The sequence below is a fragment of the Bufo bufo genome, chromosome 1 (assembly GCF_905171765.1).
Source record: "Bufo bufo chromosome 1, aBufBuf1.1, whole genome shotgun sequence".
Taxonomy (NCBI): domain Eukaryota; kingdom Metazoa; phylum Chordata; class Amphibia; order Anura; family Bufonidae; genus Bufo; species Bufo bufo.
In genome coordinates, this window is record NC_053389.1 from 276,022,305 (window position 1) to 276,045,256 (window position 22,952).

A 22,952-nucleotide genomic window follows, 5' to 3' on the forward strand; every position below is an offset into this window, starting at 1 on the left:
AAGTCAAAGTGTTTTAAAGTTATCACCACTTAAAGTGACACTGGTCAGATTTGTAAAACATGGCCTGGTCCTTAAGGTGAAATAATGCTGTGTCCCTAAGGTGTTAAAGGGGTTGTGCACCTTTGGGGAGTTTTGACAAACCCCTCCCGCCCACTCTTCGAAGTGAAGCATACTTACCTGCTTCCTAGCGCTGGCTTCCCGCTACTTCTTTCCTTGGCTGCTCTGCTCCCAGGATGTAAACTTCCTGGGAGTGCAGTGGAGCAACCGAGGCTGGGGAGAGGAGGAGTGGGGAGTCAGTGCTGGGAAGCAGGTAAGTATGCTTCACTTCAAAGGTCTTCCCAAGAGTGTGGGGGGGGGGGGGGGTTTGCAAAACACAACCCCTTTAAGGAAAATCTTAGTGGAGCTCTCTACTTTAAGAGTACAGTACTACAATATCCTATTGTTCCCAGGAAGAAGCTGATGCAGTGATTTCAGTTTGTTCCTCTTGTCTCAGCTATTTTAATGCCTGGAATGCAAGAAGTTTTTATAATTCCCAGTTAATTTTCTTCAGCTTCACTTCATATTGCAAAGGGGGACTTTTTTTTATTTTTTTATTCAACCGGTTGTCTGATTTTCTAATAGGGCCCCTGGGATGCTTAAATGGTCACTAACTTTTCACACAACTTTGCATAAATCAATAGTACAAGCGGCTGTAATAAATTTTGTAATAGATCTTTCATCAGAGAGAAAGGCCTAGTTCTCATTTTATCAGCTGTTTACCTGTCATTACAGCTAAATGCTTTTCTCTTTAAATCCGTCCAGGACGGGAGCAGCTCACAGAAGAATTATATTTCTCATGTCAATACAAGTGTTTGCAGAGGGGAGGGGGAGGAGTGAACAGGAGAGGCAACATAGACTGCTGCAGCTACATAGGAAGTTTATACAGGTTCTTCTCAAAAAATTAGCATATTGTGATAAAGTTCATTATTTTCTGTAATGTACTGATAAACATTAGACTTTCATATATTTTAGATTCATTACACACAACTGAAGTAGTTCAAGCCTTTTCTTGTTTTAATATTGATGATTTTGGCATACAGCTCATGAAAAACCAAAATTCCTATCTAAAAAAATTAGCATATCATGAAAAGGTTCTCTAAACGAGCTATTAACCTAATCATCTGAATCAACTAATTAACTCTAAACACCTGCAAAAGATTCCTGAGTCTTTTAAAAACTCCCAGCCTGGTTCATTACTCAAAACCGCAATCATGGGTAAGACTGCTGACCTGACTGCTGTCCAGAAGGCCATCATTGACACCCTCAAGCAAGAGGGTAAGACACAGAAAGAAATTTCTGAACGAATAGGCTGTTCCCAGAGTGCTGTATCAAGGCACCTCAGTGGGAAGTCTGTGGGAAGGAAAAAGTGTGGCAGAAAACGCTGCACAACGAGAAGAGGTGACCGGACCCTGAGGAAGATTGTGGAGAAGGATCGATTCCAGACCTTGGGGGACCTGCGGAAGCAGTGGACTGAGTCTGGAGTAGAAACATCCAGAGCCACCGTGTACAGGCGTGTGCAGGAAATGGGCTACAGGTGCCGCATTCCCCAGTGAAGCCACTTTTGAACCAATAACAGCGGCAGAAGCGCCTGACCTGGGCTACAGAGAAGCAGCACTGGACTGTTGCTCAGTGGTCCAAAGTACTTTTTTCGGATGAAAGCAAATTTTGCATGTCATTCGGAAATCAAGGTGCCAGAGTCTGGAGGAAGACTGGGGAGAGGGAAATGCCAAAATGCCTGAAGTCCAGTGTCAAGTACCCACAGTCAGTGATGGTCTGGGGTGCCATGTCAGCTGCTGGTGTTGGTCCACTGTGTTTTATCAAGGGCAGGGTCAATGCAGCTAGCTATCAGGAGATTTTGGAGCACTTCATGCTTCCATCTGCTGAAAAGCTTTATGGAGATGAAGATTTCATTTTTCAGCACGACCTGGCACCTGCTCACAGTGCCAAAACCACTGGTAAATGGTTTACTGACCATGGTATTACTGTGCTCAATTGGCCTGCCAACTCTCCTGACCTGAACCCCATAGAGAATCTGTGGGATATTGGGAAGAGAAAGTTGAGAGACGCAAGACCCAACACTCTGGATGAGCTTAAGGCCGCTATCGAAGCATCCTGGGCCTCCATAACACCTCAGCAGTGCCACAGGCTGATTGCCTCCATGCCACGCCGCATTGAAGCAGTCATTTCTGCAAAAGGATTCCCGACCAAGTATTGAGTGCATAACTGAACTTAATTATTTGAAGGTTGACTTTTTTGTATTAAAAACACTTTTCTTTTATTGGTCGGATGAAATATGCTAATTTTTTGGTTTTTCATGAGCTGTATGCCAAAATCATCAATATTAAAACAAGAAAAGGCTTGAACTACTTCAGTTGTGTGTAATGAATCTAAAATATATGAAAGTCTAATGTTTATCAGTACATTACAGAAAATAATGAGCTTTATCACAATATGCTAATTTTTTGAGAAGAACCTGTATTTCATCACAAGTGCTTTATACACAACCATACAGGTTAGAACTTTTCTGTAATGTCCTCATGATACTGGGGCTGCTTCTGAGTAAGTAAGAGAAGGATAGGAAGCAGATTCGCCTCTACTTTCTGTGTGGAGTGGATGACAGCTAAAAAAAAATTCTAAAAAATGCCAGATACAAGTCATATAGAAGCCAGAAATAGTCTTATTTCTCATGTACACACACTGTAACATTGATTTTAACGCAAAGTTTGTTGAAAGGTTTGCTATGCTTTAAATTGTTAATAAAATCTACTTACTAATTTACTTGTGTTAGCCAAAGTGCCTCCTTTCCGCTGTATATTTCATTCTTCTACCCCTTTTATAATGGTCATCAGGGGATGCGGCCACTGTTGCACTTCAGCAACGGTGACCAAGCTTATGCAGGACAGAGCCCTGGACTCTGGTGTACGGAATCGCGGCAGTTGCACATGGGCATGCAGGTACATCAGCTCCCATCTTGGCCACCTCCCATCAGCGCTTGTAGTTTGTCTACTGCAGCTCCAGCGCATGCGTAGTAACTCTGGAGACGTTCTAACAGCTCCTGCCAGCCCTTAGATTGACTGTGTCACAATTGCGGGTCCCCCACTAGCTCACTAGCCTTGGATTTATTTTACACATTGTCCTGTGATTAATGACATGTACTAAAGATCCAGGGCCTGCGTTGTAGCCCTGGAACTATAGTACACTGCGCTGCAGAGCGATCGCAGCTGTCACTGATAACATTATCAGGGGTCAGACAGTGCGCAGACTCTGTGTGCCAATATATCTTTGGTGTAGTTTGTGCAAACAGTTTTGAATTTGAAGAGGAGATGGGGTTGGCAAGGCAATCACTTTAGTAGGAGGCAGCAAAAGTAAAGTCCACACCCCCATATCAGTCAGGAAGTTGCACGGTGGCTCAGTGGTTAGCTCTGGAACCTTGCAGTACTGGGGTCCTAGGTTCAAACCTGACCAAGGACTACCAAGGACCAAAGACATACTGATGGGGCTTACAATTTAAGATCCCTATTGGGGACAGTGGGATGCTTTTGTCTGTAAAGCGCTGCGACATATGTCAGCGCTATATAATTGAATAAAAGAAAAGAAGTTCAGGGTTGCAGAGCTGCAGCATCCTTGAACCCTTTTAACTATGCACTAGTCCCTGATTCATTTATGACTATGTTGTGCCATTCCTTTATTATTCCTGATAGAAGTTCTGAATGAATTACTAGCACTTTGCAATGAAGGTCCAGATGGGTGTTACCAGTTGGGCAGCCTTTACAGGGACACCCCGCCCAACTAGTTACAACCATCCGGACCTTCATTGTACACTGCTAGTAATTCATTCACAACGTCTAGCAGGAATAATAAATCCTATTACATGGGGAATGCAAGTAGTTACTAAAACAGATGTCAGGAGAAGTGACCGGTCCTTTTTAAGAATGCCAATAATGACCACAGCCTTGGTCCACGTCCAGTATGGCTAGTTAAAGGGGTTGTCCTGGTTCAGAGCTGAACCCGGACATATCCCCTTCTTCACCCAGACAGCCCCTCTGAGATGAGCATTTCATGCTCCAATGCTCTCCCTTGCCCTGCGCTGAACTGCACAGGGCAAGGGTTTTTTCATTCGATCCGGTGACCTACCGGGCCTTTGCTGGGCGGAGGCTTCTGCCTAGCAGTGTTCCCAGGGCACTAATGGGCAGGCTTTAAAATGTAAAATGGTTAGGGCAGCGCTACAGCCCGCCCATTAGATGTCACTAGATAGGCAGTAGCCTCCGCCTAGCAGTGTAAAAAATATAAACAAAAAAACTCTTGTCCTGCACGATACAGCTCAGGACAAGGGAGCGCAACAGAGCATGGAATGCCCCACCTCAGAATGGCTGCCTGGGCGAAGAAGGGGATATGGACAACCCCTTTAAGACTTTGCAGTGTTTTCTTACCCCTACAGCTCTTTGTTCTTGCAGTTTTCCTGTAGCAGCAGGACTGTCTGAGATCACCCTGACTCATAAAGACCTACAGATTGTAAAAAGCAATTGGTGAACCAGGTGACAGCCTTATTTCATTTATTAGCGAGGAAGAGAAGATGTCTTGAAAAGCCATAAATGTCATTTTCTGCTGCCTGTAAAGGTTTGGCGTGCAGACTAGAAGTTGACAGGTTGCAGTGACCCAGCACATCTTACCTGGCAGAGACCTGAATGTTCTGTGCAGCTGATCTGACAGATAAATGAGAACCGTGGAAATGGCGTCATTTTGTTAGCCCAAATGTGGGGGAATTTTAGAATCCATATTACGGCTGCAAGAACTCTTACATTTCGATCACTATTGAACCCGCTGAAAATATAATAAAGTTTGTCTCGGCAGCACAGAAGGAGGTCCAGGTATTTTTTGCTAAGACTGGGGAAATAACCAAAACAAACGCAGACTCCATACAAAAAGGCAACACGTGTAATTAAAGATAATTTCTAGTCGTACATGACCGTTCTCCATTTTGTAGTTTATCCCTGTATTCTAGTCCATAGGGGGCAGTATTGTTGCAGGCCAATAGCGTGTACACTGAACATAGGTTTTAGACACCGTGGGGGAGATTTATCAAACTAGTGTAAAGTAGAACTGGCTTGGTTGCCCATAGCAACCAATCAGATTCCACCTTTCATTTTCGACAGCTCCTTTGGAAAATGAAAGGTGGAATCTGGTTGGTTGCTGTTGGCTACTAAGGCTACTTTCCCATTAGTGTCAGCCTTCTCCGGCAGGCTGTTCCGGTGGTTGAACAGCCTGCCGAATCTGTGCTGCCGCTAGTGCATGCGTGCCGCTGGGCCGGAAGTCCGATTGTCCAACGGTTTTACATATTTTACATGGCTCAAAGAGGGTTAAAAATAAGCCACTACCGTCTTGGACTGCTTCAGTCTCTGCTGCTCTGCACTTCCTGGTTCCGACATGTAGAAAATGGCAGGATTGGCCATAGTCAATATCTGGATAAGGCGGTTCACTGCTGCGCCATATATAAAAAATGTACGGTAATTCTCCTGGACAACCCAATTGAGAGCACAAAATAGTTTTTCACTCTTGCACTGAGAAGGAACGGGTTGGATTCTTGCCGCCTCTGAAACCCAAATTACAGTAGATGCAGATTAACATAATGCTGTCTTGTGTGGTCTGGCTTGAGGTACACATTGGCACTGTTAGTAGGGTTGGAGCAGGGTGCCCTGAGGGATACGATTTATTACAGTAGCCTTTATTTGCCCTGGGTTAACGAGTGGGGCTGAGGACATTTTCTGTTTTGACTAAATTAATAGATATGGGAAGTCTAATTAAGGTGTCTACATGATGAACCAGTTCCACTAGCTATTTATAGAATCTTTTTCATTTATTTTTGGAAATAACTTTCTACCAAGTCTTCGTAATGACTTTCTTCATGATTAAATTACATAAATCAAGACTGACATTAAAGAGGTTCTCCGGGGATTAAGAAAATGAAAATACTTAAATATTACTTCATTATTAATATATTACCAAATATCTTTCATTACGGTAGTTATAATGGCTCGTTTTGTGTGGGGAGCAATCATCAGGGGAACCAAAATGGCCGCCGTCCTACTAGTCCACACAAAACCTTAATTGCACAAGAGGGCAAATTGAAGCACTGCGCCATCTTCCTCTCTTATTTGTCAGGGATTATGATCCTGAATACAGTTTAATATGATCTTCAGCTGAATCTCTGTAGTAATGGAGTTCATTAGGAGACATGAAGTACAGAGAGGTAGTGGGGATGTGGCTGATGAGCAGCAGCTCTTGTATGCAGTCTCCATTACCACAGTCTGTCCTGTCCGTCCTCTCTGTACTTCATGTCTCCTTATAATCTCCAGGGTTGTAAAGTAACTTGTCCTCATGTGTGATCAGGACAGGTTTTGTGTTTACTAGTAGGACAACGGCCATTTTGTTTCTCCTAATGATTGCTCCCCAGACAAAATGAACCATTATAACTAATGAAATGTGTAACGAAATCCGAGGTGAATAGACAGATAGATCTCATATTCTCCTAAACTTACATTATCAATAGCTAATTGTATAACAGTGGCCAATTTATTAAGCAAATGCAAATGGTGCCTCTAGATGCCAGCCCGTCTGAAGACTAGGTGAGACACTCCACATTCTTAGAGGAAGCCCCCATTTAGCACAGGCCTGCTAATTAATAACCATTTGGGCATCCTAATGAAGACCTGGGAGGGGGATACTTAAAATGCACAGCTACCCTAGACATGTTGGCTGCTAGACCAGTAGATGAAAGAAATTATATCAGAAGCCATAACTCCGACCTCATGGCACCCACCGCCTCAGAACCCTAATAATAATTGTGTTCAGCCTGACATGGGCTTCGGGCAGAGTCTAGCGTGCCATACTGGACAGGAGGCATTTCTCTGTATTCAGGATCTGACCTTCTGGAATTCATAACTCAATCACATTTGGTGTCTGTATGACCAGGACAAGCGACTCAGATTATGGGATCGTACCTGTACCCGCAGTCCCTGTAATACAGCGAGGAATCGCCGTGATTCATATTGCCACCTCAGTCAGTCTTCTGGGAAGGTGGGGCAGAAACCTGAATATTATCAGACGTCCCAGAAGGCCGGACCGAAAGGAGGGAGGTTCCCTCACAGCCCACCCCTCGGCTGAGGGGGGATAAAAATGGGTGTTTGGGAACAGATAATTGTCATACATTTTGGGGGATCCACATCGTTTGGAGTGACTGCCCATATCTTCAGCTGTCCCCACAGCCGGAATATAACTGCTGCATCTCAGTAAGCCAATATTCCGCATTTTATCCCGTTTATTTTATCTGTTCACTGCATTGTTAATGTATGTATATTTTGTTTTTATCTTTTATCTGGCACTTTTTCTTTTTGTATTTCACTGCACTATTGTGTATTAAATTTAAACATTAATAAGTCCCTTCCTTGTGGTCTTATAGAACTTTCTCTTTCGGATGGAATAACGTTACCAGTAGTGTTTCAGAGGATTTTAGGTCCCATATAGATAACCTGTGTTACTGTGTTAAATTTGGGTTGAGAGAATATCTGAGTATAGGCCCCTATTGTGATAGAAAATATTTTAGTGTTAGAATCTAGGGGAGTAAGTTAGCATAATTCCGTCGTCTAGAATAGGTGGGCGGGAATTTCTGTGGTAACTTGATGAGCTCATTCGTATAATTCACCCCAGTGACGTGACCTATTGAGTAGGGATTGTGACCAAATGTATTCGGGAATATATTTATAATGAAGTAATATTTAAGTATTTTCATTTTCTGAATTCCCGGAGAACCCCTTTTAAGGTGATCACTTCTGCCAGGTTTAGGGTGCTGCCACACGTTCTGTTTTTTTTTTTTTTTTTAATGCAGTTTTTGAAGCCCAAAGTGGAGAAGTTGTATCTGCCCTTAATACTTTCTCTCCTTTTATGATTTACTCTTGATTTTGGCTTCAAAAAGCCTGAATATGTGGCAGCACCCTTAGGGCTCATTCACACGACCTTAAGGGCTCTGTCTCTGTATTGCGGACAGCAAACTTCAGGTCCGCAATATACGGGCACTGGCCATGTGCACTCTGTACTGCGGATGCAGACCTATTGACTTGAATGGGTCCGCAATCCGCAAGATACGGCCAAAGATAGGACATGTCCTGTCTTTTGCGGAGTGGAGGCACGGATGGGAAATCTACGGAAACACTACAAAGCACTTCTGTGGGCTTTTCAGTCCTTACGTACCACAAGAGATAGGACATGTCTTATTTTTTGCCATATTTTTGCAGATCGCGGACCCATCCAAGTCAGTGGGTCCACACCGCAATACAGGATTCACACGGTGCACAAGCATTGCGAACCACACAGCGACTATATGGTCCTATGAATGAAAATATGGTCCTCCCTTGTGTAGGGAATTCCAGGCAGACTGCATGCCCATCCAGCTATGTATGAATTACACTACATTCTTCAATTAACATACTCTTAAAGGGGACTCACTAGGACCATTCCATTATAGCTTCCACGTGATGCCCCTAGTAAACAGGAGACAATCTTGCCCACACTATCAGTCTTTGGGTTTCTTTGCGTGATCCTGAAACTAATCTAAATGTAAAAATTCTGGAGAAAATAAAGGGGTTCTTCTGCTGGTCTGGTCTTTTTTTTTTCTGCTGGGAAACAACTGAGAGGGTGGGGCTTAACAATGCTTGAGGCCTACTACAGACAAGGAAGAGAGGAGGAGGCTACTGCTGCAGATAGGTGTCTTATGGCCAGACATAGGACCGTGAGGAGGAGACAAATTACTGATCTTCTGGGACAGATAAAGGGATATTTATCAAGATTGACATTCCCATACGCCGTACACCAGTAACCGAAGTCAACTCCAGCTCCAGTTTGTAGCGTAGGTTCTAGTAAGTCCAGCGGGCCATTTTAGAAAAGTGTTCAGATGCGTCAAAAGTCGCAGATTATTGCACACACATGGCATGCGTCATAACTTGTGACTTTTTTTAGGCTACTATTGTGGCGTAAAGACATTAATAAATGTCCCTCATAGAAATTTCTTTATAGATTTCTCAGTTGTAATTGAAATATTGTAATTCGCTGTTTAGTGCCCCTTTAACACTTGAAAGTAATTTTAATATTATGACATCCCTCATGCAAAACCTTTTATCAATTAGGTAAAGCAGAGTGCTACAAAAAGGGTGTATGTGGCTCGTTCTCTCTTTTGAGGACTCATGACCTCCATAAATTATATGGACGCCCATTGATTTCGGAAGGTCTAATGTAATGCTGGATTACACTGCTGGGGAATTCACTTGCCACCCAAATTATAGCAGATCACTTGTGGGTCCTAGTGGTGGGACAGCCTACCATCAGCTTAATTTCAGTCGGCAATTGTATACAGTAGGCAAAGTTGTAACTTTGTAAATGAGTTGCCAAATTGCCAACCATTGTTACCGTAAAAGAATACCCAGCACCGATGTTTTGGTTAAAGAGGTTGGCCCATCTAGGGCATTGATGACATAACACTAAGATATGCCGTGAATGTCAGATAAGTACTGGTTCCATCTCTGATACCTGCTCCCATCTTCAGAATTTGGGGCCCCGAAGTGAAGGAGAGTGCACTGCTAATAAGTGGCTTGCTCTCCATTCACTGCTAAGAGAGTTATGAAATTAGCCAAGCAACCATGCTTGGCTTTTTTCAGAACTCCCATAGCAGTGAGTGGACAGTAGCTGCACTTGCACGGTGTGCTCTCCTTGATTTCTGTTCTGGAGATAGGTACTGTTCCCAAACCTGGGACCCACTCCTATCTGACATTCATGGCGTATCCTAGCTATATGCCGTCAGTGCCTGTGATGGGAATACCCCTTTAAAGGGCATCTGTCAGCAGACTTATACCTATAAAACTGGCTGACTTGTATGTACAGTTGGCAGCTGAAGACTTCTCTGTTGGTCCCATGTTCATATGTCCCCGCATTGCTGAGAAAGGTGAAGATTCAATACAGATTCCTTCAGTTGCCATATGCACATGCAACAGGTCAGCCAGTTTATAGCTACAAATCTGCTGACAGATGCCCTTTAAGGGTAGCATAGAAATAACTTAAAGCTGATAGACCCTTAAGAAAATCTGGAATGGGTCCTCCAACTATAATGCGATGTTTGTAGTACTGATGTCCTCTTAAGTTCTAGCCTCCTCAGGTACCGGTTCTGTGCACCCTCTAGTTATGCCATGGATTTTTTGACAACCCAAACTGATAGGAAATATTAAACCTTACTAGTAAAGATCCATTTATGCTTTGATAAATGGCTTAGAGGGCTTAAAGTGGCCAGGAGCTTACAATATTTGACGAGTAATTGGTAGTCCATTCACACATTTGGCCTTGCAGTTTTGCCTCCCCTTCTAATTGCAAATCCGATCATAGTTTTAAGTTGCTCCACTCATTTCTTGATTGACCACAATAATGATGAATAAGCTGCTGGAGCTGGATAGTATATGCATTATACTGTATAGTATTAATTCAATGGTTTATACTTTTCTCTAGGTTCACAAAGAATCTGTCCCCGGATAAAATCAACCTCAGCACCCTTAAAGGAGAAGGTCAGTTGACTAATCTGGAACTTGATGAAGATGTGCTGCAGAACATGTTGGATTTACCAACTTGGCTTGCCATCAACAAAGTCTTCTGCAACAAAGCTGCTATTCGGGTAAGTCCCGGATTGTTTGTGTCATCTTCCTCAACTTTTCTTTGATTCAGACGAATCCCAACAATCTCATTTTAGTGGGATGCAGCGAATCTTGGCCTCTACTAGGTGGTCTTTTGGTTAGATGGTATATGGTTGGGTTTTCTGCTGTTGTTATGGTAAGAAATCTGCTTCTTGACAAGCAGTATGAGAAGTTTGGTATAATGGGTGGTGGATCTTGTTTTTTCTAGCCATGGTAATGCTTTGCCAATGTTTGTGGGTCTTTGTAACCCACAGTTTAACTAATCCTAAACTAACTGCATCGATTTGTAGCCAGGCTTTCCTTCACTTGGAGCAAGAGTTCAGTGGCGTGCTCCAATGTTATAACCTCCCTCCTCTCAGAGTACACCCCTGGCATTGTGCCCAAGCACAGTCCCATTTTAGCCAATTTTTAAAGGATGTACCACACCTTCATTGGATGCATCCTTTTTGGCTTTCAGTTAACCTGAATAGGTCATATACATTGGAGACATGTAGATTGATGTCAGGTTTATGCACAGCAACCAAAATTAGCCTGTCAAATAAAAGCACACTTTGAGGTTATATTATTTTTGGACATATGGAGGTTATTCATGTAGGTCTAGCAATATGCCCCCTATCTATTAACCAAACTGGAAAATGTTGAGTGGCTCTTGTTTCAGTGGACCCTGGGCCCATACAGGGGCAGATTAATTGTACCATAGGCATGGGGCTGTTTACCCATTGATTTTTTTTTCTCCAAAAATGTCTGGTCGTCTTTGATATGGGACATGACCCGCCTCACTATTGAAAAAATTTGACCTTGATACGATATGACGGTTTTCAATATGGCAGCCATGTTCCCGACAGCCGAAAAGATAGTTCCCCTCACTCATTACTTGCTGAGGTATTCAGATGTTTCATTTTCCCATTAGTTTCTGAAATAAAAGGGTGTCCTGAAGGACACTCTCCTTACTTGTAATGGGCGTTTTGGCCAGCAATGGGCCCCACAGGGATGTCAGGATAGGGCTACTTCCCCAAATGTCCCTATTATGATCCGCCATTGAGTCCATGTATTATTACATAGGTTGCTCATTGACTTCAGTGGGTGCCTTTTCATTTCTAATTTATCCTTCTAATGCCACTACAGTAGAGATGACTACTAACAGTGCCCATACACCTTCAATAGCTGTTGTGTTGACTGAATGCTTGTTTTGCCTACAACGGTCTTCCCTGACTCCCCCACACACATACACATTCGGTTCAGCTGAGCACATGTGTTTTCAGTTGGGAGAGAGGAGAAAGCCACTGCCGGACTCTTCTTTTGGGGAAATAAGCCACCCTCGGAACAATAGGATCACGCTTTGAAATTCTACGCACAACATCTGGCGTAGGAGAGTTATGAGACCACCTTCCATACTACACAATAGACTAAAGCCAGTCATACACATTACATCTGTATTGCCAACCCAGCCATCAAATATGTATGGCACCTCCTGACTCTCCCTCAATGGCTGATGTAGAGGGAGATGAGGATCACATACACTGAATTACAAATTGGATGAATGTTTTGTTCTGTATATAGATGTGGGATCCCAAAAAATTTCATTTAATTGTGTAAACCTTGTCTAGTCTCCTACAGAGCATAATCGTGTCAACTTTTCCTGTCTTCACTTCAATCTCCATGCTCCCTCTGCGCTCCATTGTTTACAGCCCAAATTTCCTGGTTGTGGATGTAGATCAGCTGCGGCCACAACACTTCCCATAGTGCTGTGTGCCGACAGATCAGCCAGAAATGTAAACTCCTATTACACCCTTCCCGGGGCCAAATACTCCACCCACTAGACCCCCATCATCCTCTTGCTGTCCCCTCCTAATTTTCCTCCCACACCGCTTCGATACGACAAGCAGTGGACTCCGCCTACCCTGCTTGCGGATTAGGATCACATGGGTCTGAGCTCATGACCATTCGGGCAGGGATTCTGACAGAGAGGATCATGGGAGGCCTGGTTGTAATGTCAGAGAAAATACAGTCGCCACAGAGGGTGCAGTCAGATGACCACTCTTCTGATCTCCAGAGTGAGACAAAAAGTAGTGAGGATACATTAGACAGTTGCAGGGCCTGGCAGGGGAAGCACAGGGAGAGGTAAAAATGTTATACCTCTTTAAGGCTAAAATAAGTTTTGTAACTAAGTGGTTAAAAAGTGCTTAGACGGGACCTGTCATTTTGTTAAAAAATGTCCATGACCATGGCATTGGTTATTTTTCCTGCCTGCGCCCCTGTTCTTTAACAATGTCCCCTGAAACGTATAGCTCCCGATATGCAAATCAGGTGACAACTGTAAGGGGAGGTTTGTGCTCGGACTCTGTGCAGTCATCGCAGGTGGGGCATCAAAGTGGCCTGCTGCAGTGTGATAAGCAATGCCATGCTCAGGCAAGCGGTGATATTTAGCCCATATAAACTACTCACATTTTTTAATATGGTGACCGGTCCTGTGTAAGTCACATGAGTTGTGCACCATACATACTTCAGAAATCTTCCTGACCTTTTCAGGGGGACATATTCCAATTTTAATGTGACTGTTATGCTATACAATAATTATTAGCTCAATTACTAAGTACTATGAGATTACTGATACTTTGGTTTTATCTTTTGCAGATACCGTGGACTAAGTTGAAGACTCATCCAATTGCTGTGGTTAGTTTTCTCATCTGTGATATCAGAAGATTCCTGTGAAGTACTTAAATAGAACCCTTCTCCTGGAAATGCAGTTCAATCTGCAGGCAGCATGTCAGGAGGAGCAGAGCAGATTGATATATAATTCTGTGGAAAGGATTCACTTTACCTTGTATTTTATTCATTTAAAGGTCCTTTCACACATCTATATTTCTGGCTCCGAATCTGTTCCCAAATTTTGCGGATTCATTTCAGCGTGGCCGCAAAAGATGCGGACAGCACACCGTGTGATGTCCGCTTCCGTAGTTCCATTCAGCAAAAAAGATGCATGGACAGTGCCGGCCATGTGCGGTCTTCTAAATGCGGAACGCACACGGCCGGTATCCGTGTTTGCAGATCCGCAATTTGCGGACAGCGAAACACTTAAGGACATCTGAATGGACCCTAAATCCCTGCACTTTCAGAGCTTAGGATTCCAGTGGGTGGTCCTACTCAATAATTGACAGCCTTCCTGCATGAGTGTACTACAGTGATTGCTGTCAGTCACCAATAAGACCGCCCACTGGACTCCTAAGCAGAGTGAGTTATTTGGAACCTTTAACCATATGAGGGCTGTCCTTAGGTTACATGTGCCCTGTGCTGGAAGTGCTTTTGGCTGGGAGTTGGTGTTTACCGAAACCGAGTGGTGATACCCATCATCATGCGGCAAACCATACAAGTGACCACGGCACTGATCAGTTAGTGGCAGAATATTCATTTACTTTTAGTGACTTACAACTGGCATCTACCCCAGAGTTATTCTCTTTCCTTACCTTTCCATCTGGTTCAGACCACCATAGTCGGGCTCTCCAGGCCACAACTATGCAGCTCATGCGCACCCAACCTACAGTATGCACAATCTCCTCTTAGTGCTATGAATATAATAGCAGCATACAGTGTGCCCCTAAATAATTGTCCCATATTTTGCCCTTTGAAAATAATGCACCACACACAATGCCCCTATAGATAGTCGCCCCATGCTTTATGACCCACTATACAATGCTGTATAATACTCACCTTTCCCTGATCCCACATTGTTATCCAGTGATGCAGTTCCAGCCTCTTCAGGCCAAGACAGCCTCTGAGGAATGTCACAGGTGGCTCAATGACCTGACGTCACATCAGAGTGCTGAATGGCAGGGTAAGTATCCAGTGGTTCTCTTGTCCTGCTGGCGCTGAGGTGGGTACTTAATTATATATGTGTCCTGTGGATGCAGATACATTTAAGTGCAGGGGCACCTAGAAAATGGGTGAATTGACCTAGTAACCTGCGAGCCCAGGAGAGGGGATTGTTTGACGCCCCCTTCAGTCACACAGGTCGCACACACCTAAGACCAGTTCTCACTATATGTCTACCTGCTCAGCTCAATTTGTTCTAAGTATGGTGTCTGCAAACTGGACTGCATTTTCAATGTGACAGGTGCCCTATGAACCAAAAGTCATAATGTAGAAGTACAGATCTTCTGCCTGTGACCCTTGCTTACATACTCAACTATAGGACTGTAACCTTAAAGAGGTATTCTAGTAGGTAACAGTTATTCCATATTCACAACGCTCTGCTATCTCCGGAACTCCCATAGAAATAAATGGTGGGACCGCCCGCTCCAGTCATTTTAGGGGAGCAGCAGGGGGGTACGGGGCCCCCGTTCTTGTGATCGGTGGGCATCCCAGCAGTAGGATCTACACCGATCTAATAGTTATAACTTGTACCTACCGGAATACCATTTTAAGGAGGTTGTCTTCGCTAGGCAACCTTGTTTTGTTAGAATGTTCCCCCAGTGATAAGATGATGAAAAGCTGTTTTGCCGCTGGGACCACCATGGCTCAGCAGTAATCTGTGCTGAATGCAGGATCTCCCTCTAATTAAAGGGATTATCAAAGAGGAAGACAGATCTTCCCCAGAGTGGCTGACCCATGGTGGAGATCATATTTGCTTGACCCCTGCCGCATTGGCTTCAGCAGTGATATGTCACTTGGGGCCACGTCACCACTGAAGCCAGTCATTAGTTGTGGTCGAATGTCCGGGCCATAATGGCACACGTTCACTTTATTTTTTATGTCACTGTGTGTTCACTATCCACGTTTGTTTGTCACTAGGATTTTCAGGGTTGCAGTACCCTAATGGGCAACCCTGAGGTCTAGGGGGAGTGTATTTGTGGCCATCTGGTTCCTCACCTCCCTGCAAAACGCTTGGGCTCTCCCTCCAGGGAGAGTCCAGACCTTTGTTGTTGAGCTCCAGCTGACTCCCTGGGTGGCAGCCTAGGCGAAAGCTGAAGCACAGACCGGTGTACCCTCGGCTTCGGCAGAGGGTGGCCAGTCTCTTGTAAGAGCCTTCTGGCCCGGAGGGATAGGGAATGGTTTATGGGGGGCCCTTCTCTTATGGAGAGGGCCTGCGATGGACTGCAACCTAGTGCACGTTTTTGTGTGGCACGCTGCACGATTTTGTTGCACGGGTGTAGAAAGCACGGTCCTTGGGCTTTCAATAAAAAATTAGTTGTGGTGGTTCACAAGACCATGTCCATGCTCGGCTTGAAGAGAAGAAGCTGTGGATCAGAAGATGGAGGAACGGTAGCCAGCACGTTCCTAGAAAACCTCTTTAAGGCTGGGTTCACGTCATGTTTTTCCCATCTGTTTAACGTATACAAAAAACGTGTCCATTAAACGGATGCCTCAGACTGATGCCATACAGTTCCATTGTAAAACAAAACATACGTTTTTTTTGTTTTTTTTACGGGACTCAGGCATAAAGCGTGATGTGAACCCACCCCAAGCCATTTATTATCATGTGAAATTCTGTTAACGTTATTGAATTAAAAGATCAATTGTTCTTTATTCTTCCCTTTTTCGTAGCTGTAGCTGTCAATAGTAATGAATATTTATGAGCAGTTGTAGCATTGAGATTTCATTTCTGTCATTTATTTAGTCTTTGGATAAAGTAATCATGGAAATGAGCACATGCGATGAGCCGCGTGCATGCAACGGACCCTCTCCCCTGGTGACTGCTTCCGGACAGAGGTGAGACATTGCCTCGCATTATACCTGAGTATATGGGTGGGTGAGTCTTTTATAGTGCACTTGCTGATGTGCTCTTATGTCCTGCTATTAGCACCAGTCCTGTTCGTTGTGACTCTTAAAGATACCCATCCCCTCCCTCCCCCTTCTCGAAGGGACCTGGTTGTATGGCTCAGTGCAGTATCTAGGCCAGCATCAGCTATAATGGAGAAGCATGCTGGATTAGCTGATACACTGACCCACACGGCCAGCCCCCTTCAAGCACATCAGTACCTAGAAGTAGTGGTGGGTAGAGTCCGTTCTGTTTCAGAATTAACCGGGAAGTGCTGGGGAACCAATGCCCGTAATGAGATATCAGGGCACGTCACATTATGTATATTAGTAAGTGCACTCCATTTTAATTACGGTACATAGACATTAAAAACATTTTTTAATCAGAGGGATAACCCCTTTAATATGATAGGGGACTGATTATCTGTGAAGTCACAGCTAAAGGGGTTTTCCGACTGTGTTTAACTATCTTCAGGATAGGTGATCAGTATCTGATCAGTGGTGGTCCGACACAGGGGTCCCCCGCGGATCAGCTGTTTAAGAAGACATCGGTGATCCTGTTGCAGCCTTTGCGCAGCTCACCAAGCACAGCGCAGTACATTGTATAGCGGCTGTGCTTGGCATCACAGCTCAGTCCCATTCACTTGAATGGGACTGAGCTGCACCTAAGCCATGCGACCGATAAGATTCTCAAACAGCTGATCAATGAGGGTCCGGATCCAAAGATTGATCATCAGTAAAAAGGTGTCGGAAAACCCCTTTAAAAACTGCCGCATGATGTTCTATTATTAAAGAGGACCGGTCGCCTCTCATGACATGTCTGTTTTAGTAACTACTTGCATTCCCCATGTAATAATACTGGGGCATCTATTCTTATGACTCTAGGTTGTGCCTTTCCTTTATTATTCCTGCCAGAAGTTCCAAATTAATTATTTGAAGTTTGCAATAAAGGTTCAGATGGGTGTTACTAGTTGGGGGGTGTCCTTACACAGTCTGACATTATCCAATCAGTGCTGCCAGTGTCAGACTGTGCAGGTAGCACCCAGATGAACTTTTATTAAAAACTGCTAGTAATTCATTCATAAATTACAGCAGGAATAGAAAAGGAATGGCACAAGACAAAATAAGGGGAATGCAAGTAGTTGTTAAAATGGACATGTCAGGAGAGGTGACTGGTCTTCTTTAAACTCAAGGGTCAGCAACCTCTAGCACTCGACCTGTTGTGATACAACCCCTCCCAGTACGCTCCACTCCCTTCTATGGAACTTTCAAGAACAGCCCAGCAAGTGTGCATGCTGGGAGGTGTAGTTTGACAACAGCTGGCATACCCATAGGTGGCTGACACTGCAGTATTTCACAGTGCTATGGGTTTTCATGCCAAAATGGCTAAACTCCTACAGAAGCACTCGTAGACCATGATAAAGGCAATCAGATGGGACATCAGTAGGATACGGACTGGACCTGCTCGGAGGCTACACATGGACGGCCACAGGCACATTGAAAATGAATTTGAGCCACTCGGTTGTGCGCTACAGAATTTCAAGGGTTTACTGTGGAGGTGCTCCAGTTCTTACTGATCTATGGTGTTTGACACTTGGAAGGCAAATATTTGCTAAGGTGATGCCATCCATAGTGTGAGGCTTGTGTTTAACATGGTAAAACCAGCGTGACTGCGTCTATTGAATGTAACGGATCCACATACTTGAGCAGCCGGCTCAGTGTCAGAGAGGTGTAGACTGACAGGGTGTGACATTGTAGAGGAGCGGTGTTCTGCTTCTGTCAGCCCTACACAAATGATCTCCAGATCTTCTCATACACATGCCTGCAAGCGTGTGGAGGAGACCAGGAAGCCTCTCCTAGGCTTCAGAGCTCAAATCTCCCAGAGTTCCTTGCTGACACACTGCCCAGAATGCAACCTACCTGCACTATACAGACAACGTAGTCATTCTAGAAGTTTCTGTTCATGAATATGATGTAAGGAATGTTGTCCACAGCATTACAGGAGCTCCGCTAAGCTATTAGAGGTGTCTCACAAGCTTCCCAACTGTTTCCAGTGGTGAATAACAGAAGTATGAGTGCAGCTCTGAAATGGACAATAATACAGTGCTAAACTTTCAGTGTGATCGCATCTTTATGTAACCTATAAAATAGTATATAAAGGGGTTGTGCACCCTTTTGGGGTGGTTTTTGGCAACCCCCTCTTGGGCCGACGTGTGAAGGGAAGCTTACTTATCTGCTTTCCAGCACTGGCTCCTGCTGCTTCTATCCCTAGCCTCGGCTGTTCTACTGCGTTCCCAGGAAGTAAACCTCCATTTTGACTCTGCTGCAGCCAACTGCTGGTCGCATCAGTTACTTACTCCGTTTGTATCACATGACCATTTGACATGACGCAAGGATATCGCTATGGCTAGCAATTTGCCTGCGGCAGCAGAATGCAACCATGTTTTTATGATCCTAAAAAATTCCTTTTACGTGGTCTGACACTTTTAAAGGGGTTGTTTTCCTCCCCCACCCCTTGGGCACACCCAGTTCTTTCTCTCCCCAGCTTCGGCTGCTCTGCTACGCTCCCAGAATGTGAACTTCTGTTTTGACACCTCTGCAGTCATTCACTGGCCACAGAGGTGACTTGCTCTCCTTCCATCATGTCAAACGGTCACATGATGCAAGGGCAGCAGCTCTCTGCTGCAGCCAGCAACTGGCTCCAGTCGTGTCAAAATGGTAGCTTACATTTGTATATGTATGTCTGGAGGTGTATAAACTTGAAATTTGAATGTGCCTGATTTTCATCTATAGGCAGCATTTGGTGCACCTGTGAGGCCTGCATCATATCAGTCAGCTCCTTCCTCCTCCCATTGCATGTGTGGTTTCACACTGGAGGCAACTGGGGGCTGTTTGCTGTGAGTCGGACCTTGCGCTTCTGTAATTCGCCCACTGGCCCCTAGTACTTCCCATATGGTACAGGTAGGTTAGCGTTAGGTCCCGTGCTACCTGAAATACCTTGACATGGTGCACGGCCTCGAGTATGTCCTTCATATATGGATATATTGGCTAAAGTCTCATTTTAACATCCGTGTGAGGGTTTAGTCAGATTGTGTTGATTGCATCCACCACAGTAGTGCACCTATTCTTCTGAATGTTTATTAGCTTACATCCTGGAAGCTTAGTGGAGCAGCTGAGACCAGGAAGACAAAGAGATGAGAAAGAAGGTAAAACCGGTTTTCTGGAATCAGAAAAAACATGTCTGCTTTCGTCCAGAAACGCCACATTTGTCCAGACCTTGTGTGTGGTATTGCAGCTTTATTGAAGTGAGTGGAGCTGAGCTGCAATACCACACACAACCTGTGGACAAGTGTGGTGCTGTTCTTGGAAGAAAGCCGCACTGTTTGCCTGATTTTGGACAGACCCATTTAAAAGATCTAGTGTATATTCCCATACACCATCCATGATGTTCTCCTTTTAACCAGATTTGTATTGTCTAGTAGTTTGTATAGATACAGCAGAGGATACAATTTACATTACAGGTTAGGATTAGGTTTGAGGAATGCCTCTATATGAAATATAACAACAATGTGCCAGCTGGCGTACTATATCATCCATGAATGTATTCCTGTGCAGATGAATGTGGCTGTGGTATCATTTGTCATTGTGTAAGCCGTACAGACCCCAGAACTATTAATCTGGGCTGTAATCTTATTCTGTTTATGCTATAAATATATATATCCATGATTTACGGCATGTTCCTGGTTGACTATAAATTGGGACATTGGAGCCATTACCTATTTTTGTGTGTTTGTTTGTTTTTTAACTTTTATTTTCATCTTTTTCAATACAAACAAATAGGGCATTATCACCCAATGGATGCAATAGCAGGCAAATAGAGATATTGAATTGTATAGCAAATACAATATGTGTTTGCAAACCCAATATTACAGTATATAGTGAACTGAGAGATCTAAAAAATCTCAAAGAAAATCACAGTGTGGGAAAAAATTAAAAAACATCCTTAGGACATCACTCGCAATAGCGAAGGATCAACAAGTGAGAAAAATATCATACGTCATGTGTGAAATTTCAGTTGTACAGTTGACAATCTGTCTGCCCAGTTTTTTTAATTTTATGGGTAGCGGCAAACTAAAAGCCAAAGAGATTTGGGTTCAGCATCCCAACTAGCCCACCGTGTCGTGACCCGAACCTGTAACCTGCCCAATCTTCCTTTCAGTTGTTCTAATAAATACCATTCTGTTAAGGAAAATGGTTTCATTATGAATTGGATATCCTTGTCCGACATGTATTTGAGAATAAAATGTTTCCATTTTTTTTTTTAACAGTTTGTGAGTGAATCCTTCCTTTGACTAAAAGATCGCCAATCGTTCTAGATGAAACAACTGCTTTAGTTGAGTTATAATAGTGTATAATGTGGGAGTTTCAGATTGCAGCCATTGCTGTAAGATACAGCGCTTGACAACGATGCAGATTGAGTGGAAAAGATCAGGGAGACCTCCTCCATCAGTTTCTTCCCCTTCGAAATGAAATAGAAACAATATTGGGATCAATTTCAACTTTCTCCCCCATAGTTCCTCTACCACATCAACCACCTCAGACCAGAGCTGTCTACTGCTGGGACACGTCCAGTCCATGTAAAAGATCCGTATGGCCCATATGACATTTAGGACAGTGTGTTATACGGTCGGGTCTGAGCGGGTGAGAAGGTATATTAAAACCAAAAATGGCCCTATGTGTAATTCTCAACTGAGTGTCCCTCCATACCTCGTTTACAATATGCTTCCTAACTCATAACCACACCTTATGCATCATTTGGGTAATATTAACTAATCCCAACTGCTCTTCCCACTTCTGAAAACCTCCTCCTCTGTCATTTAATAGTTCTTCAGTTCGCAATCTGTAGCATATATGGGAGACTGAGGTCCTCCCTCCCCCAGCTCCAATATTTTATCCAATATGTTTTGCTTTATTTCCTTATGGACTAGTAGCAAATTTGAATGTATGGCTGCCTTCACTTGAGCAAATTGTATAGTTGAAAAGGAGTCGGAGAGAATTTATCTATCACTTCCGACTCCCGAAGCCATCTGGGCTCCACGAGATGCAGCAAATGTTTGACCTGTCAGATTCCCTTTAATTTCTATTCTTTGAATAGACTATTCGTATGACCTTGTGAGAACTCAGGGTTATTCCATAATGGAAGGTGTTTAGATATCCTGTACGATAACCAAAACTTTCTCCTCAGAATTCTCCAAGTTGCAATGGTATCCTTAATGAGGACAGAGTTTTTAATCCAAGCGGGAATGCTAATCAATCTCACGTGTAATAGAGCTACCAGGGACCAGGGAGCACAGAAACCAGTTTCGAAAGGCAGGGCTGAATAAAACCAGTGCCATTTATCCAATCAGCAATGTGTCTTGCCATACAAGCTAAATTATAGCCTCTCACATCTGGAAAAGCTATACCACACAACTCTTTAGGAGGCGTTAGCTTGCGCAAACTAATTCTTGGGCGCTTGCCATGCCAAAGAAAAGTTGTGAAAGCTTTGTTTAACCTATTTATGTCTACATGCTTCAAAAGAGTAGGGATAGTTTGTAGGGGGTATAATAGTTTAGACATTGGCATCATTTTGAGGAGATGATTACGGCCCATCAATGATAAAGGAAGGTTATGCCATTGTCGTAACTCTCTTATAATATTATTTATTAAAGGGACATTGTTTAGCCTGTAGATGGATTCCAGGGTTATGCCTATCTTGATGCCAAGATACGTGATAAATGACTTGGCCACTGGTATGTTCTCCACTTCCATCTCCCCTCCTCCTGAACCAATACTTCGTAAGAAGAGAATGTCACTCTTAGTGTAGTTTATTTGCAATCCAGAGAACAAGCTAAAAACTGAGAGCGTCTACATTACTCTGGCTAAATCAGCAATAGGATCCGCCATGAACAGGACAATGTCATCCGCAAATAAGGCCAAGCTCAAATTGTGAGGGCCCATTGCCAAGCCTTCATACATTGCGGGTGAGTCTAGACATCTAGCCAGTGGCTCAATCGCTAGATCAAAAAGAAGGGGTATAAGGGGCTGCCTGGTTCCTCTCTGCAAAGTAAAGCTGTTAGACAGTAATCCTGCCACAGAGACCCTGGCCTTGGGATTTGTTTATATCCCCTATAAGACCGAGACCCATGAAGCCCATAGCATCAAGGACCTGATCTAACCAGTGCCATCCTATACTGTCAAACGATTTTTCTGTATCCAGTGTTACAATAGCTTGGTTTTTCACAGTATACTTTCGGGATCCAGCCAAAGAAAGTGCCAAAAAGACCTTTCTTATATTGATGACCGCAGACCTCCCCTTGATAAATCCCACTTGTTGGGGTGAAATTAGAGAAGGGAGGATAACCGCCTGCCTATTAGTTAAAATTTTAGATAACT

General features: G+C 43.8%; 1 protein-coding gene across 2 annotated transcripts in view; it reads left to right on the plus strand.

Moving 5' to 3' along the window:
• Nucleotides 1–22,952, plus strand: part of UHRF1BP1L (UHRF1 binding protein 1 like) — a 151,585-nt gene that overhangs the window by 48,797 nt on the left and 79,836 nt on the right. For both annotated transcript variants that reach the window (XM_040439651.1, XM_040439660.1), the window contains exons 2-4: nt 10,582–10,744; nt 13,398–13,436; nt 16,378–16,469. In XM_040439651.1, coding sequence (XP_040295585.1) covers nt 10,582–10,744; nt 13,398–13,436; nt 16,378–16,469 — 294 coding nt within the window. The remainder of the gene's footprint in view (nt 1–10,581; nt 10,745–13,397; nt 13,437–16,377; nt 16,470–22,952) is intronic.